At 41.0% G+C, this 25607-nt stretch overlaps 1 protein-coding gene across 2 annotated transcripts in view; it reads left to right on the forward strand.

The window, feature by feature from the left end:
• Positions 1-25607, forward strand: part of LOC137654578 (inversin-like) — a 338734-nt gene that overhangs the window by 112276 nt on the left and 200851 nt on the right. For both annotated transcript variants that reach the window (XM_068388325.1, XM_068388326.1), the window contains exons 5-6: positions 7952-8118; positions 17296-17502. In XM_068388325.1, the coding sequence (XP_068244426.1) occupies positions 7952-8118; positions 17296-17502 (374 nt within the window). The remainder of the gene's footprint in view (positions 1-7951; positions 8119-17295; positions 17503-25607) is intronic.

Raw genomic sequence — 25607 nt, forward strand, 5'->3', positions numbered from 1 at the left:
TCTCCAGTCCCGGACCCAGCAGCAATACATATAGATGCTTTCCTCCTAGATTGGTCACATCTGGATCTCTACGCATTCCCACCGTTCAAGATTGTCAACAAGGTACTGCAGAAGTTCGCCTCTCACGAAGGGACAAGGTTGACGTTAGTTGCTTCCCTCTGGCCCGCGAGAGAATGGTTCACCGAGATACTTACATGGTTAGTAGACGTTCCCAGTAGTCTTCCTCTAAGGGTAGACCTTCTACGTCAGCCACACGTAAAGAAGGTACTCCAAAGCCTCCACGCTCTTCGTCTGACTGCCTTCAGACTGTCGAAAGACTCTCGAGAGCTAGAGGCTTTTCGAAGGAAGCAGCCAGTGCGATTGCTAGAGCAAGGAGAGCTTCTTCCATTAGAGTCTACCAATCGAAGTGGGAAGTCTTCCGAGACTGGTGCAAGTCAGTTTCTGTATCCTCGACCAGTACCTCTGTAGCTCAAATAGCTGTTTTTCTCTTATACCTGAGAAAAGGACGATCCCTTTCAGCTCCCACTATCAAGGACTACAGAAGCATGTTGGCATCGGTCTTCCGGCATAGAGGCTTAGATCTTTCCAAACATAAAGATCTGCAAGACCTCCTTAAGTCTTTTGAGACCACCAAGGAGCGTCGTTTGGCTACCCCTGGATGGAATTTAGACGTGGTACTAAGATTCTTCATGTCAGATAGGTTGGAGCCGTTACAATCAGCCTCCCTGAAAGATCTCACTCTTGAGACTCTTTTCCTGGTATGCTTAGCCTCGGCTAAAAGAGTCAGTGAGATTCATGCCTTCAGCAAGAACATAGGATTTTCGTCAGAAAAAGCCACTTGTTCGCTACAACTTGGTTTTCTAGCCAAAAATGAGCTGCCTTCTCGGCCTTGGCCTAAATCTTTCGATATCCCCAGCTTATCGGAGATCATAGGCAATGAACTAGAAAGAGTCTTATGCCCTGTTAGAGCTCTTAAGTTCTATTTAAAGCGTACTAAACCTTTACAAGGCCAATCTGAAGCTTTATGGTGTTCAGTTAAGAAACCATCCTTGCCTTTGTCAAAGAATGCTTGGTCAGACTTTATCAGATTGTTAATACGAGAAGCTCATTCACATCTGAGTGAGGAAGACCGAACTTTGCTTAAGGTGAAGACGCATGAAGTTAGAGCTGTAACAACTTCCGTGGCCTTTAAGCAAAATTTATCTCTGCAAAGTATAATGGACGCAACCTATTGGAGAAGCAAGTCAGTGTTCGCGTCATTTTACTTGAAAGATGTCCAGTCTCTTTACAAGAACTGCTACACACTGGGACCATTCGTAGCAGCGAGTGCAGTAGTGGGTGAGGGCTCAACCACTACAATTCCCTAATTCCATACCCTTTTAATCTTTCTCTTGAAATGTTTTTATTGTTGTTTTTTGGGTTGTCCGGAAGGCTAAGAAGCCTTTCGCATCCTGGTTGATTTGGCGGGTGGTCAAAGTCATTTCTTGAGAGCGCCTAGATTAGGGGTTTTGATGAGGTCCTGTTGTATGGGTTGCAACCCTTGATACTTCAGATCCTAGGGGTCGATCAGCATCCTAAGAGGATCGCGAGGCTCCGTAAGGAAGACGTACTTAAAAAGGCAGAGTAATTGTTCAAGTCGACTTCCTTACCAGGTACCTATTTATTTTGTTTTTGTTATTTTGATAACTTCTAAAATGAAATAAAAACTCTTAGCTCATAATAATGTAAACATATATTGCTGGTCTCTACCCACTCTCCTGGGTGTGAATCAGCTATTATAATCACCGGCTAAGTTAAATATTGAAAAATGTTATTTTGATAATAAAATAAATTTTTGAATATACTTACCTGGTGATTATAAATTAAAGGACCCTCCCTTCCTCCCCAATAGAGACGCAGTGGAACGAGGAGAAAATTGAGTCTTTGTTTACATTGAGTACTGGGTATCTGGACGACAGATGGCGCTGTTGGGCACACCCGCAACCTGTGTAGCGATCGCTGGCGAGTTTTACCTTAGAGTTTTCTGTCGAGCAACAGAGTTGCAGCTATTATAATCACCGGGTAAGTTTATTCAAAAATTTATTTTATTATCAAAATAACATTTTTAGACCATTTTAAAGTGAACTCTTGTGTTAATGTTGAAACTACTCTTGATCAGTGAAGGTAAGCTTGATAATAAATAATTAGAAACAAGAGTAAAGCTTGAATCTTAGCCCTATTGTATGATAATTCAAGAAATTGGGTTATTGGTAATTAGAATATAGACTACAGTGGTACCTCTAGATACAAAATTAATTTGTTACGGAGTGGCTTTTGTATCATGATTTTTTTTGTGTGTTGAAGGCAGTTTTACATGTAAATCGCCTAATTCGTTCTAAGCCCTACAAAAATACCACATTAGATTTTATAATAAAGCTATAACCACAATGAAATACAGACAAATACATTTGAATCATTCAATATACCTAACCTAACGATTGATACCTGTAAATGAAGTAGTTATTAGAATGTAAAGCAATAATAAATGGAAAACAATATAATACCTACAGTACAATACTGTCATAATCATCATCATCATCATCATCATCATCATCTCCTCCTACGCCTATTGACGCAAAGGGACTCTGTTAGATTTCGCCAGTCGTCTCTATCTTGAGCTTTTAATTCAATACTTCTCCATTCATTATCTACTTCGTGCTTCATAGCCCTCAGCCATGTAGGCCTGGGTTTTCCAACTCTTCTAGTGCATTGTGGAGCCCAGCTGAATGTTTGATAAACTAATCTTTCTTGGGGAGTGCAAAGAGCATGCCCAAACCATCTCCATCTACCTCTCATCACGATCTCATCCACATATGGCACTCGAGTAATCTCTTATAGTTTCATTTCTAATCCTGTCCTGCCATTTAACTCCCAATATCCTTTTGATGGCTTTGTTCTCAAATCTACTAAATCTATTGGAGATTGTTTCATTGTTATACCATGACTCATGCCCATATAGTAACACCATTCTCACTTGACTGATATATAGTATGATTTTTATATGTAATATCAGGCAATTTGATTTCAAAATTTTACTTAACCTATCCATTGTCTGATTTTCTTTTTTCAATCTTTCACTAAGCTCTTATTCTAAAGACCCTGTATTGGAGATTATAGTTCCTAAATACTTAAATGATTCTACCTGATTAATCCTTTCTCCCTCCAATGATATTTTATCTTCCATTGCATACTCCGTTCTCATCATGTCTGTCTTTCTTCTATTTATCTTGAGCTCAACCTCATGTGATATTTCACAAAACATTCGCTGCAAGTTTGAACCTCTACCGATTTAGCTACCTAGTTAGGAAGATCTTTCCACAACTTGGTCATGGCTGGAATAAAACTTCTAGAATACTGTGTAGTATTGAGCCTCATGATGGAGAAGGCCTGACTATTAGAATTAACTGCATACCTAGTATTACGAACATGATGGAACTGTCTGGGAAGATCTGAATATAAAGGAGGATCGGAATTATGAAAACTCTTATGCAACATGCATAACGAACTAATTGAACGACGGTGCCAGATATTGATATCTAGATCAGGGATAAGAAATTAAAAGACCATAAGTTCCTGTCCAACAAATTAAGATGAGAATCAGCAGCTGAAGACCAGACAGGAGAATAATACTTGAAACAAGGTAGAATGAAAGAATTGAAACACCTCTTCAAAATAGATTGATCACCGAAAATCTTAAAAAAAAAATTTCACTAAGTGAATTTTTTGTGCAATTGAAGAAGACACAGACCTAATATATATCACAAAAGCAAATTTGCTGTCGAGAATCACACCTAAAATTTTAAAAGTCACACAGAGTTAAAGAAACATTATCAATGTTGAGATCTGGATGTTTAGAAACCTCTGTCTTTAAACTACTTACAATCTTACTTTGTGAGTTTTGTTAGGCTTCAACTTCATGCCCCATAATTTGCTCCATGCACTAATTTTAGCCAGATCTCTATTAAGGGATTCAGGAACCCCAGATCTACATTCATGAGATAGAATTGATGCAAAGAGTGTAGTATCATCTGCATATTCAACAAGCTTGTTTTCTAGGCCAAACCACATGCCATGTGTATACAGTAATGGGCCAAGAACACTACTCTGAGGAACACCAGATATCACAGTCCTATACTCACTGTGGTGCCCATCAACAACAACTCTGCAATCTATTACTTAAGAATTCAATAATAATGCTAAGAAACGACCCACCCACTCCCAGCTGTTTGAGTTTGAAATCAAGGGCCTCATAATTAACACTGTCAAAGGCAGCACTAAAATCAAGCCCAATCATGCGAACTTCCTGACCACAAGCAAGGGATTTCTGTACGCCGTAGGAGATAGATATTTATTTTGTTTTAAGTTATTATCCCTCTGGAATTTGTTAGTTTCTGCACAGGAAATACACTGCATTTTAAGCACTGTTAGGAGTACAACATTGTAAACAGAAAATGACATAAGTTTTTATAACAGTAAAAAAGCAAGAGAAGTTTATGATGTTCAGAGAGATTAGTTGTATTTTTCGGAGTGGATAACGATATTACATGCCAGTACTCCCTTACCTGTGAAGTCAGTGATTAGTTTATAGATCTTAAATTTATTTAGATTCCTTTTTGTTATTTTCAGAAGGCCAGCAAACATTGGCTGGTGGTACTTGCCCACCTGGTTGCTTATACTAGTCTAAGTTTTATAATTATGTCTAGTGGTCTTAATTACGTAGTGTGCCTCACATAGAGTCTTAATTTCTCTTGACTAATTTAGATCTTCCTGCAGCTAAGCCCTTGAATTCCTGCATACTTAATCGCTCTATTAGACATCTAGCTTGTGAGTCACAAAACCGAAGTTAATGTGCATCCTTATATTCCTTCTCTCACTAAAGTAAGCACCCTTAAGCTACATCAAATTTTTTTTAAGGGGAGCTTGCATTTCAGATCGTAGATGCTCTTAAATTTTTATTTAATTGAATCTTTATAAACATGATTTGTTGTGGATGGTTTATCAGCTAAAGCTCAGTAGTCACATCACATTCCGGATGACAGTGCAATTCTGTTTCCTTGCAAGTTCAGCCACAAGCTTAGCACTAAGTTACTTTAGTTCAGTAAATTCTAATGCAAGTGATTAAAACTCTGGCTATAGAGAATAAATGAATGTGATAGTGGGTTGATTTTATTCAATGAACTATACTGTATTTAAAGATTAAAAAAAGTTTAATTCATGAATATTACATCACTATTATGTGGGAGGAGATATTACAGAAGCTATACCTGTCGTCTATGAGCCTCTTGTATAGATGCCGCACTGATGGGCTAGTTGGAAACGATGAGGCATAAGTTGGGTAAAACTACCTTATAAACCTCTCGATTCCCCCTTTTCATTGTGAATAAGCGACTTTATAATGTTATCACCGTTACAAAATATGGCTGTTATTTTAGTTCTGTTTAGTCTCTTAAGTCTTTAATGCCTTAAAGATGGTGTGACTGGTATGAGACTACTGTGGTCTATTACCCAACCTTATAATTTTTTTATAATCTCCTTTGAATACATCGTTGCACATATGTATTACATTGTATATACTATATGGCTCCAGTATTGTATTAATCTATAATATCATTTGCAGTTAATTCTAATTTGTTCCGATGCAAATACAAACCCTTCGATATTTATAGAGGTACAGTACTGTATTACTTTTCGGCGAAGCTGAAAGACTAGCCAAGATAATTTTAGCGAGGAATAACTACCCCCATTCACTAGTTAGCGGGTAGCGGGGAGGGGTTAGACCGGCAACCCCTCTCACTCACACCAGTTGACTGAGTAACCACTTCTGCTTTTGGCTCGGTACTGGACGGACATGCTGACTTTCTCTCCCGCAAAGACTTGCCTTCACTGTTGAACAATTAATTCTGTTCATTTTATTCTTTTTATTTATTTGTGTGTGTTTTTATATACTGTATATACATGTGTATGGATATACTATATATATATTGAAACATACTCGTATGTTGTTAAATATTTGTAACTTTTATTATAGTTGCTGTTTGCGTGACAGTGTATGAGAAGGGATTTGTCATTGTGATGATACTACTACTCCCTTACCTTGCAGCCCTTCCTCTCCTTGGGTGACCGGCAGTTCCTCAGTGGGGTTACACCTTTCCTGTTCGTATGGTCATCCGGACCATTGAGAAATATGACGTTACCGTTATAAGTCATTACCACTAATCATGGACAATGTTAGGGCTTCCTGCCCCCTGCAGGGAAGAGTCATACTAGACAGTAGAAAAGGGGTCTCAAGGTTTGTATATATTGTATGAACAAACATAAGTATCAACTAGATATACAAAGATCTCACAGTTTGTATATGTTGTCGGAAAAATTAAGTATCAACTATATCCGTAGTTTGTAAGCATACAATAATATGAGGTTTACTTAGTTAAATAAGTAAGAGAACTCTGGCATATTTATTGTGCTAATTGCAGGGCGAAATAAGACTCAGTTACACTCTAATAGACATTTAATTCAAATAAATGACCAAATGGAATAACGAGTGTAACATGTTAAGGGAATTATACGTACAACATATACAGAAAACGTTTTTCCCCCTGAAAGGGAAGAAATGATTAGTGCCACTCTGAAATTTGAAAATTTTGATAAAATTTTCTAATATAATTTTCTGTAAATGTTGTATACTATCAACACTGTGTACTTCGAGCGATCCTGCCCTCAGTCAAAAGTTAGACCACCTCATGGAACGTTGTCAGGGTCTTACGTTCACGGAAAGGAGCCCCTTATGAGCCTCTTTGTCAAGCCTTGGATAAAAACTTGCCCTTAAAGACAGTTTCCTAGAGTAGAGGGCATGGCCCGAATAGCTACTAATTCCTTATTCTCAAGGAATGATTGCCCAGGCCATTAGCCTGCGAAGATAACGTGGTCCAGGATCCCTCAAGGTATGACTATACAGAGGCCGTCTCAGAACAGTTCCCAGCCAGTTGGTTTGGACTTCCACCCACTTAAAGGTGAGTGTCCTCATTAGAGAGCGGAAGGTTTGTATTTTGCATAGGAACAAATGAAAAATTTGGAAGTAATTTGTATTTTTCCTAGCAATACAAACCTGGAGCTCTTTACACATACTGACCCGCCAGCACCAACCCACTGAAAGTCCTGCCACAATTACAAAAGTGACGGTTAGTCGCTAGTGGTGGTGTGAGCTGGAGGGTTAACCTACCCAGCTCCCCCCTCCACTAACTAGCGGTGAGTAGTTACACCCTGACAAAAAGTTTATTGGCTGTTTTCAGCTTTCGCCAAAATAATACGCCTCAGTAAAGAGCTCCAGGTTTGTATTGCTAGAAAAAATACGAATTATTTCTAAATTTGTCATTTTGCACCTGCCTGGCATCCTGTTAGCTCAGGCTAGTGGGTGTTAGAAAGTGACCACTCTTAATACCTCTTCAGTCAACTAACACATTTACCCATTACGGAAATCTCATTGGCTGTAGCCTACATGACAACTGGAACTTAGTAACAAGACACTTCTGTAATATTGTTTACATGTTCTTATGACAATTCATTTTTGCTATACAGGTAGAGTACAACGCAACTTGATAAAATGTTTTTCTATGGAATTAGGAAAAATTTTAGTAGGATAATTCATTCCATATCATGAAATGCCATATCCTAGCTTTTTGGTATTATGCAGTTTCATTTTCCATATTTTGACTAATTCTTTACAGGCCTGTCCCTTCTAAAAACAGTTTGTTAAAATGTCAGTAAGGTCATAAATGCTGTGAAGAAATGTATGTTTTTCTTTTGGCAGTAGCAAACAAAATTTTTCCTTAATTATAGTATGTAACTCCACAAACTCTTATTTGATTCCTAGTCTGTCTACATTTTGATAAATTTCATTGCTTCTGCATTTCAGAGGAAGGTGTAAACCTAGAGAGCCGTGATCGTTGGGGCCGTGTAGCCCTTGTTTACGCTGTTCTGGGTAATCATCTTGGGATAGTAGAGATCCTTCTTTCTGCAGGAGCAGAACCAGATTCTGTTGATGCACAGAAGTGCACTCCACTTCACTTTGCTGCATATAAGGTGACTTCAGATTTTCTTTTGAATTTAAGAGTTTTATTAGTAGTGCAAATATTAATTTTCAATATTAAACTTACCCGATAATCATGTAGCTGTCAACTCCGTTGCCCGACAGAATTCTATGGAGGGATACGCCAGCTATCACAATACTAGAAGGGGGTGTACTTACCAGCGCCACCTGTGGCCAGGTACTCAAGTACTTCTTGTTGACACCTCCTCAATTATTCCTCTGTCGTGCTTCCGGCAAGACGTTCTGGGATACGCTTATGATCTTCGAGTTTGTTCACGGCTAATTGGTGAAGTATTCTCTCAGATTTCGGCTGTCGCTTTACTGGAAACCTTCTTATATTAGCTAGATAGCTTTTATATAGTCCTGATTAACGGTTAACGATCTTTTGCTTGATTTTGGAAACCCCTTTGGCTAACTCTTTGGATTCAAGATGTCTGACATTTCGCAAGCCCCCTCCCATAGACGATGTAGGTCTTGCAATAGGCGTATTCCGAAGGCCTCGGTAGATCCTCACACCGCTTGTTCTGACTGTAGGGACAGGCCCTGTCAGTTAGAAAATCGATGTGAGGAATGCGCCGGACTTTCGGAACTGGAATTTGTCCGTCTTTTAAATTTTCATCTAAGTTAGAGAGAGGTAGAGTTAGGAGGAGTTCTTCTCACTCTTCACTGTTTTCCTCACCTCATGATCCCCTACCTTTTCCTACCCCTGTAGTGGCTACCCCCGAACCTACTGTTTGCCCTCCGCCTGATATGTCTGTTGTTTTGCGTGCTATTCAGGCCTTAGGCGATAAAGTAGAGTCAGTGGTAAGTGACCATAAGTCTCTGATGGCCGAAGTCAAGGAACTTAAGGTCAAGAGTGCAGTGGGTGGAATTAGTGCCAGTGCTGTGACGAGTGCTAGTGTCAGTGCAGTGCCAAGTGCTAGTGTCAGTGCCAGTGTGGTGCGTGAGGATACTTCTGTGCGAGCCAGTCGTCCTCCCAGTCCGGGACCTCTTGCAAGCTCCCAAGCCCAGGGGAGAAGCAATGTCGAAGGGCATAAGGGTTCGGCAGGCCTTGTTAGGCGCACAGAAGTATCCTCGGTGGTTGCGGGCGTGTCTTCCAAAGACCGTCACTCCCACCTGCAGACGATTGAGGCCGTCTTTTTCTCGTCCGCTGATCATCTGTCAGGGAAGAAACGTTGGTCTCAGGTCTCGAGACCACTTAAACGCAGAGTCCAGTCCGCGAGTGCTCAGCCAGGTTGCAGTCATTGGCTCAGCTCTGACTCGCCGCAGTCATCTGTCGACTGCACTCCGCCCAAGAGGAGTAAGGTTCTGCCACAACAGAGCTCGACTGTTAAGGCTTTACCTCAGCCTACTGTAGTTTCTGCCGACCCTAAGTGGACTCTACTACAGTCCATGCAAGCACAGCTTTCGGACTTGATGCGTGAGTGTCGGGCTGAGAGTGTTGCGCCTCCGCCTCCGCCTACACTCCCTCCGCCTGCGCTCGCTCCGCCTGCGCTCGCTCCGCCTGCGCTTGCTCCGCCTGATCGCAGTACCACCTGCCAGGCGTACGATGTTGAGCCACGGTCTGAGTTTGCTGTTCCCAGTGGTGTTCAGCCTCCGCCTTCTTTAAGGCAACCTTTGCTATGGGATCAGGAGGATTATACCTCTCTTCCTCCGCCTCCCCTTGCTGCTCCACCAGTGGTGCAACTCTCGGCTGAGGTACAACAACCTCTCCCGTCCATGAGTCAGTCTCCTCAGCTCTCGCTGCAGCGAGCTCAACCATCCACAAGGCAAGCTCCACTACACCTTGGCCTTGCGCCTCAGGAGCCTCAGCTTGCGAGACATTTACCTTGTTCTGCGCAGCCTCAACCTCATCACGCTCCGCTCACACCACAGGAACAGGAACTTGCTACTCCGCTTCCACCAACCGCTCAGCAAGCGCAACCCTTGGGTTCAACCACTCATGCTAGGAGTCAGCCTCCTCCACCCATGCGCCTTCCTTCTGCTTCGTCTGTTATTCAGCCTTTGCAGTCTGAGCCTCAGGTTCTCCCTCAACAGTTACTTGAAGAGGAAACCACTATTATTGTTCCTACTCGTTCTGACTCTGCTGTTCAGCATTCTTGTCCGATATCTTCGCTACACTCTGGTGATGAGGCGTCTGATGATGAGGAGGCACACCTGGATCCCTCGTCAGACGTGGATGAATCCAAGCTTTCTCCACAGTCTATTGACTTTCGTAAGGTCTTGGCTCTGCTTAGGGAGGTTTACCCAGACCACTTTGTCTCTGCTATTCCCCGCTCTCCGCCATCTGAGTTTTCGCTGGGCATACAACAAGCTAAGTCCTCCTATACTAAGCTAGTCCTAGCAAGGTCCTCTAAGAGAGCATTAAGGATCTTAGGGGAGTGGCTGCAGACTAAGCAACACCTTGGCAAAACTTCTTTCATGTTCCCGCCGACTAAGCTCACTTCGAAAGCGAGCGTTTGGTATGCCACAGGAGAAGCACCAGGCTTGGGAGTACCTGCCTCTGCCCAGGCTGACTTCTCAAGTCTGGTAGACTCGCCTCGGAGAACTGCAATGAGGCGCTCTAAGGTTTGCTGGACCTTCTCAGACCTTGATCACTTACTGAAAGGACTGTTTAGAGCATTTGAGATGTTCAACTTTCTTGACTGGTGCCTGGGGGCCCTCAGCAAGAAGACCTCTCCTGCGGACAAGGATTCTGCCATGCTATTAATGTCCTGCATGGATAAGGCCATTAGGGATGGATCTGGTGAGCTTGCGTCGATGTTTGTATCAGGGGTTTTGAAGAAAAGGGAACAGCTGTGTACCTTCCTTTCCTCCAGCATTACACCTTGCCAAAGGTCACAACTCCTTTTTGCTCCGCTCTCGAAGTTCCTCTTCCCCGAAGAGCTGGTTAAGGACTTGTCTGCTGCCCTGATACAAAAGGACACACACGATCTTGTAGCCTCATCGGCTCGTAAGTCTAAGGTTGCTACCTCAGTCCCCAAGACTTATCGCTCCCCAGTGGCTGATACCCCTGCTACGAGGTTCATACCGCCCTTTCGTGGTAGAGCCCCCAGCCGAGGAAGCTCCCGTCCAGACTCTTACAGGAGCAAGTCCAGGAAAGGCTCCAGGACATCTAAAGGGAAAAACTGACTCTCCGCATCTCCAGACAGCAGTAGGAGCCAGACTCAAGATCTTCTGGCGAGCCTGGGAGAAGAGAGGTGCAGACGCCCAGTCTGTCAGTTGGCTGAGGAACGGTTACAGGATTCCATTCTGCCTCAAACCACCTCTGACCACATCGCCCATCAACCTCTCTCCCAACTACAAAGAAGAGGACAAGAGGCTAGCATTGCACCAGGAGGTGTCGCTACTTGTGCAGAAGAAGGCAGTGGTTATAGTCCGGGACCATCAATCCCCGGGCTTCTACAACCGTCTCTTTCTTGTGGCCAAGAAGACAGGAGGTTGGAGACCGGTGCTGGACGTCAGCGCGCTCAACGCGTATGTCACCAAGCAGACGTTCACGATGGAGACGACGAAGTCGGTCTTAGCAGCGGTCAGGCAGGAGGACTGGATGGTCTCGTTGGACTTGAAAGATGCCTACTTTCACGTTCCTATTCATCCAGACTCCCAACCTTTCCTGAGATTCGTTTTCGGAAAGGTTGTCTACCAATTCCAAGCCCTGTGTTTTGGCCTAAGCACAGCTCCTATGGTCTTTACTCATCTGATGAGGAATATAGCAAAATTCCTACACTTATCGGACATCAGAGCCTCCCTCTACTTAGACGACTGGCTGTTGAGAGCCTCCACGAGTCGTCGCTGTCTGGAGAATCTCAATTGGACTTTAGACTTAATCAGAGAACTGGGTCTATTAGTCAACATAGAAAAGTCTCAACTCATTCCCTCCCAATCCATTGTGTACCTGGGAATGGAGATTCGGAGTCAGGATTTTCGGGCTTTTCCATCGGCCCCCAGGATAAGCCAAGCCCTAGAGTGCATCATGAGCATGCTGAAGAGGAGCAGTTGGTCGGTGAGACAGTGGATGAGTCTCACAGGGACCCTTTCATCACTGGCCCTGTTCGTCGAGCTAGGGAGACTCCACCTCCGCCCTCTTCAATTCCATCTTGCAGCTCATTGGGACAAGGGTTCGAGTCTCGAAGCAGTCTCTATCCCAATCACCCAAGAGATGAAGACCACTCTCCTGTGGTGGAAGCACAACCTCCTTCTCAGGGAGGGTCTATCGTTGGCTATTCAGACCCCCAATCTTCATCTCTTCTCAGATGCATCGGACTCGGGCTGGGGTGCGACCTTGAACGGACGGGAATGCTCGGGAACGTGGAACGAAGAACAGGCTTTACTCCACATCAACTGCAAGGAGCTACTAGCAGTTCATTTAGCCTTGTTGAACTTCAAGTCCCTCCTGCTAGGCAAAGTGGTGGAGGTGAACTCAGACAATACCACAGCCTTGGCTTACATCTCCAAGCAAGGAGGGACCCATTCGAGGAGCCTATACGAGATCGCAAGGGACCTCCTCATTTGGTCAAGAGGTCTAAACCTCACTCTGGTCACGAGGTTCATTCAGGGCGATATGAACGTCTCAGCAGATCGCCTAAGCAGAAGGAATCAGGTCATTCCCACGGAATGGACCCTCCACAAGAGTGTGTGCAACAGACTTTGGACCTTGTGGGGTCAACCTACCATAGATCTGTTTGCCACCTCCATAACCAAGAGACTTCCGCTGTACTGTTCCCCTGTTCCAGACCCTGCAGCAGTTCATGTGGATGCTTTTCTACTGAACTGGTCCCATCTCGACCTGTACGCATTCCCACCATTCAAGATAATAAACAAAGTTCTGCAGAAATTCATCTCGCACGAAGGGACACGGCTGACGCTGGTTGCTCCCCTTTGGCCTGCAAGAGAATGGTTCACAGAGGTACTTCAATGGCTAGTCGACATCCCCAGGACTCTACCTCTAAGAGTGGACCTTCTACGTCAACCTCACGTAGACAGGTTGCACCCAAACCTCCACGCTCTTCGGCTGACTGCCTTCAGACTGTCGAAAGATTCGCTAGAGCTAGAGGCTTTTCGAAGGAGGCAGCCAGTGCGATTGCCAGAGCGAGAAGGGTTTCCACTCGTAGAGTCTACCAGTCTAAGTGGGAGGTCTTCCGAAGCTGGTGTAGAGCCAATTCTATATCCTCTACCAATACCTCTGTGACCCAAATAGCTGACTTCCTTCTACATCTTAGGAATGAGAGATCCCTTTCAGCCCCTACGATTAAAGGGTATAGGAGTATGTTGGCTTCAGTTCTCCGCCACAGAGGTTTGGACCTTTCTTCCAACAAGGACCTTCAAGACATTCTTAAGTCTTTTGAGACGTCTAAAGAGCGTCGTCTATCCACTCCAGGCTGGAACCTAGACGTAGTCTTAAGGTTCCTTATGTCACCTAGGTTCGAACCTCTCCAGTCAGCTTCCTTCAAGGACCTTACCCTCAAGACTCTTTTTCTCGTCTGCCTTGCAACAGCTAAGAGAGTCAGTGAGGTTCATGCCTTCAGCAAGAACATTGGTTTCACGACCGAATCTGCAACATGTTCTTTTCAGCTCGGATTCCTAGCAAAGAACGAACTTCCTTCACGTCCTTGGCCTAGATCGTTTGAAATACCTAGCCTCTCCAACATGGTAGGTAACGAACTAGAGAGAGTTCTTTGCCCTGTCAGAGCTCTCAAATTTTATCTTAAGAGGTCTAAACCTCTTCGAGGACAGTCAGAAGCCTTATGGTGTGCCATCAAGAAACCTTCGAGGCCCATGTCCAAGAATGGGGTTTCATATTATATAAGGCTTCTGATTAGAGAAGCCCACTCTCACTTAAAGGAGGAAGACCTTGCATTGCTGAAGGTAAGGACCCACGAAGTAAGAGCCGTAGCTACTTCGATGGCCTTTAATAAAAACCGTTCTCTGCAGAGCATAATGGATGCAACCTATTGGAGGAGCAAGTCAGTGTTTGCATCATTTTATCTTAAAGATGTCCAGTCTCTTTACGAGAACTGCTACACCCTGGGACCATTCGTAGCAGCGAGTGCAGTAGTAGGTGAGGGCTCAGCCACTACATTCCCTTAATCCCATAACCTTTTTTAACCTTTCTCTTGAATGCTTTTATTGTTGTTTTTATGGTTGTTACGGTAGGCTAAGAAGCCTTCCGCATCCTTTTGATTTGGCGGGTGGTCTATTCATTCTTGAGAAGCGCCTGGGTTAGAGGTTTTGTAGAGGTCCTTTAGTAGGGGTTGCAACCCCATATACTTTGGCACCTTTGGGTTGATTCAGCCTCCAAGAGGAACGCTGCGCTCAGTAAGGAAGACGAACTTAAAAAAGAGGCAGAGTAACGGTTCAATTCGACTTCCTTACCAGGTACTTATTATTTCATTGTTATTTGAGATAACTGTTATATGAAATATGGGATACTTAGCTATCCTTTAATCTTGTACACTGGTTTTCACCCACCCCCCTGGGTGTGAATCAGCTACATGATTATCGGGTAAGTTTAATATTGAAAAATGTTATTTTTATTAGTAAAATAAATTTTTGAATATACTTACCCGATAATCATGATTTAATCGACCCTCCCTTCCTCCCCATAGAGAACCAGTGGACCGAGGAATAATTGAGGAGGTGTCAACAAGAAGTACTTGAGTACCTGGCCACAGTTGGCGCTGGTAAGTACACCCCCTTCTAGTATTGTGATAGCTGGCGTATCCCTCCATAGAATTCTGTCGGGCAACGGAGTTGACAGCTACATGATTATCGGGTAAGTATATTCAAAAATTTATTTTACTAATAAAAATAACATTTTTTGTTATTTTTTCTTTAATTGCTTTTCATATTAATTTCAAGCATTCAATATAGGAAACAATAATGTCATGATTTATAAAGTATAGTACTAAATGAAATAAACTTTTCTAATACAGTATTGTTATCAGCTACCTTATGTGGAGAGTTTATACATCCAACTCAAGTTTGTTTCTAAACATAAAAACCTTTCGTCCTTTGAAATAGGAATTGTCTTTAGTGGCACTAAAATGGCTATTGAGCATATTAACATGACAGTTGGTGAGCACAGGCGAGTAGCTCTGTCCACTCTCCTGTCAAGGACTTGACTTGTTTGTCTTAACCTCAACGAGTATAAACTTACTGTTTTGCCCTATAACACAGGTAAAGTCTATTATCCTGCTGGTCCTTGTGAAAGTAAGGCAAAATGTCTAAGTATATTTTATATTTTATATATGTTAAATCAGTATTATAAGATAAGCTGAGAATATTTTATTGTTGGTTTCTTATTTATCTTCAAATTATGTCATTTTGTGCTATTGAACATTAATTTGAAAATTTTAACTTTTTGAAATCCTATACAGAACAAAACCCTAATTATGAGTTTTTTATAGTGTTGTTTGTCGTGCGAGGATTTCTCATTTCATTATTTGTTTCAAGGAGTGTGGGTTGTTGATTTTCAACTGATCTCAATAATTTTAAAGTAACAAGACAATGGGTTTTTTCTTTGAAACCAGTAATTATTGGATGTTACCTAAAGAAATTTTATTCCTCCATTGGTTATACAGTAGCTTTCACTTTAGTACTTAAAACTTTTAAAGTTTTAAAGTGTCAGTGTTTCGAAGCAATTCACTTTCATACTCTTATTATAGTAATTGTACCCTGAAAGAGAAGGGTAGACCTACTACCTTAACCAAGACTTCCTCTCACCTAAGGAAGACTCCCTATTTAAATGACTCGGAAGATTGTATCCGCATAGAAATAAACTAAAAATTTTATATAATTTGTATTTTTCCTAACTATACAAACCTGAGATCTTTACCAAAGGTCCCGGCACAGCCGCCCCTCAAGTCTCTGACCAGAAGGATGTTGTGAGTAAGTGCTTAGTACAAGCATGGTGTGTCATGAGCAGCAATTGCCCAGCAACGCAACATAAAATAATCTTCCAATTTTTTTCTATTGTCTGGCCTTAGAAAACGAAACTAGAAGTAACCTCTTATAAAAGACTCAGGTTTATATAACTAAGGAAATATACAAATAATATAAAGTTAGTAGTTTTTGTCATATTGCTTCAGTGTTTAGTTAAATTCCATGTATAGGAATATATAAAAATTCTTATTTATTTTTGTCATAATATAATTTTTGTAATGAGAGTAAACAATACTATTCATTTTTGTGAAAGTTCATATTCAAAAGACATGAAGTGAATGGTGTCTAGTTTTGATCATCAGACAAATTAAACAGATATCTTACTTTAGTCCCTAGTTATATATATTTTTTATTTCTATTAATTTTATCATTACTAGCTAAGCTACAACCCCAGTTGGAAATGCAGGATGCAATAAGCCCAAGGGGTCCAACAGGGAAAATACCCTAGTGAGGAAAGGAAAAGAGGAATTAAATTACAGGGGAAATAATGAACAATTAAAATGAATTATTTTAAGAACACTAAAAAGATTAGAATAAATCTTTCATACATACACTTTAAAAACTTATAAAAAACTAGAGGAAGAGAAAAGAAGATAAAATTGTGTGTCCAAATGTACCCTCAAGCAAAAGAACTCTACCCTGCAACAATGGAAGACCGTGGTACAGAGGCTATAGCACTACCCAAGACTAAAGAACAATGGTTTGATTTTGGAGTGTCCTTCTCCTAGAAGTGCTACTTTCCATAGCTAAAGAGTCTATTCTAACCTTACCAAGAGGAAGGTAGTCACTGAACAATTACAGTGCTGTAGTTAACTCCTTGAGCAAAGAAAAATTGTTTGGTAATCTCAGTGTTGTCAGGTGTATGAGGACAGAGGAGAATGTGGAAAGAATAAGCTAGACTCTTCTGTGTATGTGTAGGCAAAGGAAAAATAAGCAGTAACCAGAGGGTGGGATCCAATGTAGAACTATCTGGCCTGTCAAAGAACCCAATGACACTCTAGTTCTAGTATCTCAATTGGTGGCTGGTGCCCTGGCCAACCTACTACCTACTGTATATTTGTATGTGTTGTGTAACTTGAAGTTTTAAGATAAGTGAGAAGTTACAATGAACACAAGTTTAATGGCTAGTAACTATTTCAAGCAGTCTTTTACAAGAAGTTGTTGGTTATGTAAATATTGCATTTATAGGCTTTTCAACACTTTTCAAGATTTATTTCTGTTGACAGGGTAATTATGGAGCTATCAAGTATCTTTTACATGCCGTAGAAACAAAATCAAATTCTGGGGAGAACCATGGTGCAGTTTGGCTGGCTCAGGATAGGAGAGGTGTAACCCCACTTCACCATGCTGCTCATCACAGCAATCAAAAATGTCTGCAGGCGCTACTGAAGTATGCTTCTCCTGGGACTTTAGATACTGTTGATCACAAAAAGGTAAGTTTTTTCTTGTCAAAAATTAATACAGTATAACCTATAGAGGACAATTTCTCAGAATTGTTTTAGATATGATACCATTCATGATGGTGAACAGACCTTTAGTGCTACAAGTGTTTTAATCTGCTGGAAGATAGAAAACATAGCCAAGTTTAAGTGTTTTTAGTATCCCATTTGATGCACACTATCATGAATGAATTGATACCCGTCCATTTACAGTACTGTTAGCAAAGAATTTTTATACTGAAATTAGTATCCTATATGTTGTTAGAAAGCACATTTGCCTTGTCAAATAAGTTTAGGATCTTCAAAATAAGTTTTTTTTTTCAATTTTAGTTATTTTTGCAGATAATATTTTTTAGAATGGGCTTAGAAGCCATAAATTAGTATTGCAGACCTGTACAGAATATGTAACATAAATGTGAAAAAGAAATAAAGAGTATAGATGAGTGGAGGAGAATAGTATAAATTGTAGTGTATTCAGTAGTACATACATACATATACCAAGGCACTTCCCCCAATTTTGGGGGGTAGCCGACATCAACAAAAGAAACAAAACAAAAAAGGGGACCTCTACTCTCTACGTTCCTCCAGCCTAACAAGGTACACAACCGAGTTCAGCTAGTACTGCTAGGGTGCCACAGCCCACCCTCCCACATTATCCACCACAGTTGAAGCTTCATAATGCTGAATCCCCTAGTGCTGCTACCTCCGTGGTCATCTAAGGCATCGGAGGCAGCAGCAGGGCCTACCGGAACTGCGTCACAATCGCTCGCCATTCATTCCTATTTCTAGCACGCTCTCTTGCCTCTCTCACATCTGTCCTCCTATCACTCAGAGCTTTCTTCACTCCATCCATCCACCCAAACCTTGGCCCTCCTCTTGTACTTATCCCATCAACTCTTGCATTCATCACCTTCTTTAGCAGACAGCCATTTTCCATTCTCTCAACATGGCCAAACCACCTCAACACATTCATATCCACTCTAGCTGCTAACTCATTTCTTACACCCGTTCTCACTCTCACCACTTCGTTCCTAACCCTATCTACTCGAGATAAACCAGCCATACTCCTTAGACACTTCATCTCAAACACATTCAATTTCTGTCTCTCCGTCACTTTCATTCCCCACAACTCCGATCCATACATCACAGTTGGTACAATCACTTTCTCATATAGAACTCTTTTTACATTCATGCCCAACCCTCTATTTTTTACTACCCCCTTAACTGCCCCCAACACTTTGCAACCTTCATTCATTCACTGATTTACATCTGCTTCCACTCCACCATTTGCTGCAACAACAGACCCCAAATACTTAAACTGATCCACTTCCTCAAGTAACTCTCCATTCAACATGACATTCAACCTTGCACCACCTTCCCTTCTCGTACATCTCATAACCTTACTCTTACCCACATTAACTCTCAACTTCCTTCTCTCACACACTTCCAAATTCTGTCACTAAACGGCCAAGCTTCTCTTCTGTGTCTGCAACGAGTACAGTATCATCCGCAAACAATAACTGATTTACCTCCCATTCATGGTTATTCTCGTCTACCAGTTTTAATCCTCGTCCAAGCACTCGAGCATTCACCTCTCTCACCACTCCATCAACATACAAGTTAAACAACCACGGTGACATCACACATCCCTGTCTCAGCCCCACTCTCACCGGAAACCAATTAGTCACTTCATTTCCTATCCTAACACATGCTTTACTACCTTTGTAGAAACTTTTCACTGCTTGCAACAACTTTCCCCCAACTCCATATAACCTCATCACATTCCACATTGCTTCCCTATCAACTCGATCATACGCTTTCTCCAGATGCATAAACGCAACATACTGTACACCTCCTTACCTTTTGCTAAATATTTCTCGCATATCTGCCTTACTGTAAAAATCTGATTCATACAACCCCTACCTCTTCTAAAACCACCCTGTATTTCTAAGATTGCATTCTCTGTTTTATCCTTGATCCTATTAATCATTACTCTACCATACACTTTTCCAACTACGCTTAACAAACTAATACCTCTTGAATTACAGCAATCATGCACATCTCTCTTACCCTTATATAGTGGTACAATACATGCACAAACCCAATCTACTGGTACCATTGACAACACAAAACACATATTAAACAATCTCACCAACCATTCAAGTACAGTCACACCCCCTTCCTTCAACATCTCAGCTCTCACACCATCCATACCAGACACTTTTCCTACTCTCGTTTCATCTAGTGCTCTCCTCACTTCATCTATTGTAATCTCTCTCTCATTCTCATCTCCCATCACTGGCACCTCAACACCTGCATCAGCAATTATATCTGCCTCCCTATTATCCTCAACATTCAGTAAACTTTCAAAATATTCCACCCATCTTTTCCTTGCCTCCTCTCCTTTTAACAACCTCCCATTTCCATCTTTCACTGTCTCTTCAATTCTTGAGCCACCCTTCCTTACTCTCTTCACTTCTTTCCAAAACTTCTTCTTATTCTCTTCATATGAATGAGCCAATCCCTGACCCCACCTCAGGTCAGCTGCTCTCTTTGCCTCACGTACCTTGCGCTTTACTTCCATATTTTTCTCTTTATATTTTTCATACTTCTCTACACTATTACTCTGCAGCCATTCTTCAAAAGCCCTCTTTTTCTCTTCCAATTTTACCTTCACTCCTTCATTCCACCATTCACTGCCCTTCCTCATGCTGCCTCCAACAACCTTCTTGCCACACACATCACTTGCAATCCCAACAAAATTTTCTTTTATTAACTTCCACTCCTCCTCTAGATTGCCAGTTTCTCTTACTTTCACTTCGTCATATGTCATTTCCAACCTTTTCTGATATTTACTTTTTACCCCCGGTTTTATTAGCTCTTCAACCCTCACTAGCTCCCTTTTACATTCACCTACTCTATTCCCCCCCTCTTTTGCTACAACTAATTTTCCTTCCACCAAAAAATGATCAGACATACCGTTAGCCATACCCCTAAATACGTGCACGTCTTTCAATCTTCCAAACATTCTTTTAGTTATCAACACATAATCCATTAATGCCCTTTCTACTACTCTTCCATTTGCCACTCTTACCCATGTATACTTATTTTTATCTTTCTTTTTGAAAAAGCTATTACTTATCACCATCTCTTGCTCAACACACATATCCACCAGTCTCTCACCACTCTCATTTTCACCTGGTACGCCATACTTCCCAATGACACATTCTACCTCTCCAGCGCCCACTCTAGCATTTAAATCACCCATGACAACTACATAATTCCTTCTACCCAGTCCTTCTACACACCTAGTTAATTAATTCCAGAACTCATTCCGCTCTTCTTCACTTTTCTCACTACCTGGCCCATATGCACTGACAAACGCCCAACATTCCCTACCCAACCTAACCCTTACCCACATTAACCTAGATGATATCTCCTTCCATTCCACTACTTTACCTGTCATCCATTCACTCAGCAATAAAGCCACACCCTCTCTCGCTCTTCCCCTTTCAATCCCAGACACTCTACCAGACATTTCACCAAATATTCAGTAGTAACAGTACAATATAGTAGTGTACTTAGAATTATATATGATTAGTTAGAGGATTTATTTTGATTATTTAAGGTAAGGGTATTTAGAATAGCACAGTATTATAGTTGAAAGGTTATCAAGTGTTAAAGTACAGTATTAATAGAAAGGGTGGATATATTGATATATAGAGAAAATTGTGAGAAAAATATTAAGATATTTGTTTATAATAAGTAAGTAGACAATAGAGTGATAATTAGTGAAGAAACTAGTTGTTTATGTGACATCACAGTGATGTCAGGTCTCGTAGTGGTGTTGACAGTGAGGGAGATTGTCTAAGGGGAAGTCAGCTGATTGGATTCAAGTGTGATTGAACTATATTGATGGTGGTGGGTGCGCTTTCTTGTCTGTATGGTTTTTGATGTATCTAGGGATGGAATTATTTGTGACGATAACCGGACATTTGATAAAGAAGGAAATATGAATAAGGTAAATATAGTAATTTTATCAGTGGTAGGAGAGCGTGGTTAAATGTAAATTTAGGTGAGGACATCGGCTGTGTTGGTTGTCAGAATTCTTTGGATAGGCTAGATATATGGGAGACACCAAGAAGACAGAATAGAGTTGGAGGAAGGAATGTCCTAAGTTTTATGGTAAACAGTCAGAATGCAAAGGTTGGAAAGGTCAGGTAGAGGATTGTTTGGTAGTATGTAGGGATGATGTTAAATATCCAGGTATAGAGTTTATTAGATTAAGTTTGAAAGGAAAGGCTTTAGAAGTGACAGAAGGGATAGATAGATAAAAACGTAAAGGTGCAGATGGTTCAAAGGTAATATTTAAGAAATTGGTTGAGGTATATCTAAAGGACACAATAATGGATAACTATGGGAAGATGAAGAAGTATTTTAAAATAGAGAGAGAATAGGGTGAAATGATGCAAAATTTCAAAATTAGGTATGACACCGCAGCTTTAAAATGCAGTAAGGCTATGGGAAACAGTTTGTTTGAGGGAGAGGCTAAAGGTTTTCAAGTTTTGGAACTGGCAAGTCTCACCGAGAATCAAAAACAGATGGTGTTGACTGCATGTGGACAAGGTAAACTCGAGTATGATTTGGTGTCCAAGATATTGAAAAGAATATTTGAAGGATTAGGGAATAAGGAAGAGGATGATTGGTGGGGATCTGAAAACATAAATAAGGTTAGAGGCAGAGCGGGATACAGGAATAGGGGTAGAACTAGTGGATAAGAGGGAGAGGTGGAGGAAATTTGATAAATAGAGAAGGGAAAGTAACATTGTCTGCTATTTGTAGTTCAGGAGGGCATTGGGTTAGAGATTGTCCTCAGAATCATCAGAATAAAGAAAATCTATCTAAAACAAATTTTGATGAAAATAAGACTGGTAACGTGGAAAATGAGCATAGGTTTAAACAAGTTAGAGATAATGTAGAGGAGAAAATTTATGTAGGAGAAATTTAAGAAACAGATATGAACTCTTGGGGAGAAGTTAATGCTATTGTAGATACAGGATGTAAATCAGCTGTGTGTGGTGAATTATGACTAGCTAGGGTTGTAGTTGGTTTAAGCTGTGTGTGATGAATTATGACTAGCTAGGGTTGTAGTTGGTTTAAGTCTAGGAGAGTTAAAAAGAATGAAAGACACCAAAGAGGAATCAAACGGGGTCTTTATTTTTGATAAATCATCATATAAAGAAATTTTATTTAAAGACAGAAATTTTGCAAAGTGGCATATAAGGGTTAATAGGGAAGTAACAATGAGTAGGATGGGTATTAGGGTAGATATGAAGGAAAATTTGGTAGAAATAGAAGCATTAGGTGGACTAAGAATTAATTTGAGAGAGGATGAATAGTGTCATTTACGACTACCAATTCTGAAGAGAGTAAAAGAAGAATTAATGTTGGAGGGATGGAAAGGACTAGGTAACAACAAGATTTTGGAGCAATTATGAGGTTACACTTACAGTTTGGACATGGAAGTGGGGAAAAGCTTTGGAGGTTAACAGAAGAGGTCAAGTGGAGTGATGGTTTAGGTTGAGGAGGAAAGGAAGACGTTAGAAGGTTAATAACAGATTTAATTGCAACTTGTGAAGTATGCAGTATAAAAAGAATTCAGGGAAGCCTGTCGTTGGATTATCTTGGATTAGAATATTTAATGAGGTTTTGGCCTGAGATGTAGGAGAGAGAGAAGAAAGTTTTTAGTTATTGATGTTATGGCCACCAGATATTGTCATGCATACTGGATTAATGACAAAAGGCCAGCAACAATCATGAAAACTGTTATTGATGGTGGTTTGCATTTTTTGGAGACCTTGTAAAACACTTTCTGATAATGGAGGAGAGTTCCAAAAGGAAAAAAATGAGAAGAATAACTGAAATATGAAATATAAAATTGTTGGCTTCAGCCGCAGAATCAACATGGAGCAATGTATTGTGTGAGAAAAGTTGGGATCCTTGAAGGAAGTCTGATGAAAATGAGAAATAAGGAAGAAAGTTAGTTGGCCAATAGGTTTGAGATGGGTGGTATGTGCAAGAATCTGTTTAGTAGAAAATGGAGGATTTTCATGTAATCAGCTAGTTATTGGTAGAAATCCTGCATTAACAAATTTAGTAGGGGAATAGACTTCCAATCCAATCAGTAGAGAGATAAGTATGGAAGAAGGGGTAGTAGGGATACGTTGAATGTGGTACACAAGGCTAGAGAGGCTTTCATTAAAAATGAGTCTTGCAGCAAACTAAGAATTGCTTTAAATAAAAATGTAAGAGAACATAAACTTGAGGAGGGAGCAGTTGGAGATGAGGTGTTTCACAAGAGAGAAGATGAAAAAGAAAGGAGAGGGCCTGCAGAGGTAGTAGTAGTGTCAAATAAGACAGTCTTAGTAAAGCATGATAGTTCATTGAGAGGTAGCTAGGGTACACATTACAAGAATTCAGGGTAAAGTAACAGAAAAAGAAAGATTGTCAGAGGTTAATAGAAATAGGGACAACAGTATGAATGATGTAGGTGTGCCAGGGAATGATGCAACAAATGTACATGAGACAGAAGTGATTATTGGGAATAAGAAGAATGGTAATAGAGAGAGAGATGAGAAGGAAGGTGTAGGTGAGGAAGACTTGACAGAAGAATTACCCAAGTTAAGAAAAAGGAACAGGGTTAGAGCAGTAAATAAAGACTGGTCAGATGGAACAATGGACAGTATTAAGTTTGGCTGGTAAAAGATCTAGTAAATACTTAGAAGATGCTTACAACATACATGATTCTTGTACTGGTGGCAAAGGGTGGATAAACCTGAGAGATTACAGGAATATTGAAAAAAAAATGGGGATAAAAAAGAGGTTTTGTTAGGTTTTGAAAGTGTGCAGGTGCTAGAGGCAAAGGAAAAGGAATTACAGACTTTGAGAGAAAACACAGTATATGAGGAGGTGGAAGATACTGGGCAGAAAGCTATATTCACAAGGTGGATAGCCAGTGAGAAGTTAAAAGTAGGTGAAAAGATATGTAAGGCTAGGTAGGTTGATAGGGGCTTTGAAGAAGAAATGCATGACTGGGAAAAAGATGCTCCTACTTGTAATGCAGAACTGTTGAAATTGTGTTTAGCACTCGTCAAATTGAAAAAAATGGAATTGTTACACGTTATGTGAAAACAGCATATTTGCAGGGTGATCAAATGCAAAGGGAAGTATATTTGAAACCACCAGTTGAAGGAGATTGGAGTGGTTAATGGAAATTGAAGAAAGCAGTTTATGGTTTGAAGGATGCTGAAAAAGCATGGTATTGTAAGCTAGTGAGTGTAGTGAAAGAACTTGTGGGAAAGAGAAGTAGACTGGAACCAAACATATTTTATTGGTAGAAAGGCAATAAACTGGTGGGTATATTATGCTCTCATGTAGATAACTTTTGCTATGGGGGAAATAAATGGTTCATGGAAGTAACAATTGGAAGGGTAAGAGAGGAACTTAGAGTGGGTGAACAAGTGTTATGATCTTGAAATTATTTCATGTTCTTTCAATATTTAAACTAAATGTTTCTGACGACAACCAAATGAAATATGAGAAATGAATATAAAAAGAAACTCACAAGGAAACACCACATTTATTCACAAACATAAAGAAAATCAATTTGTTCCATTATTTATGTGCATATTCTTTCAGCAGCAGCTGGAGGTAGCCATTAGACTTTAATTGCGAGGTGACAACCCTACCTAACCGCTTAGCAGTTGGCTGGGGTGTACCCAGCTGCCTCTATATATTCTCTCACAGCGGTGAGAGACGTCACTTTTTCTTTTGGCTCAGTAGAGATCGGACGTGTCCGCTCTCCTCCTGACTCATTGGACTTTTTGAATTTTGCTTTCTCTTTACGGGTGTGCATGTTCTTCTGCGATCACCTTCATCGTGCGAACGTGTCCAGGGCGAGAGGGTGCCGCGCGTGGGACCTCCATGTCCTCGTTGGAGACCGGCCCGCACTTTTTGTCCTATGTTGTAGTGGTTTACGGACTGTGGCCAGATGTAGCACGCAGACTGCCTATTGTCCGAATGCCGACCACACTTCAACG

The sequence above is a fragment of the Palaemon carinicauda genome, chromosome 15, assembly GCF_036898095.1.
Source record: "Palaemon carinicauda isolate YSFRI2023 chromosome 15, ASM3689809v2, whole genome shotgun sequence".
NCBI lineage: Eukaryota > Metazoa > Arthropoda > Malacostraca > Decapoda > Palaemonidae > Palaemon > Palaemon carinicauda.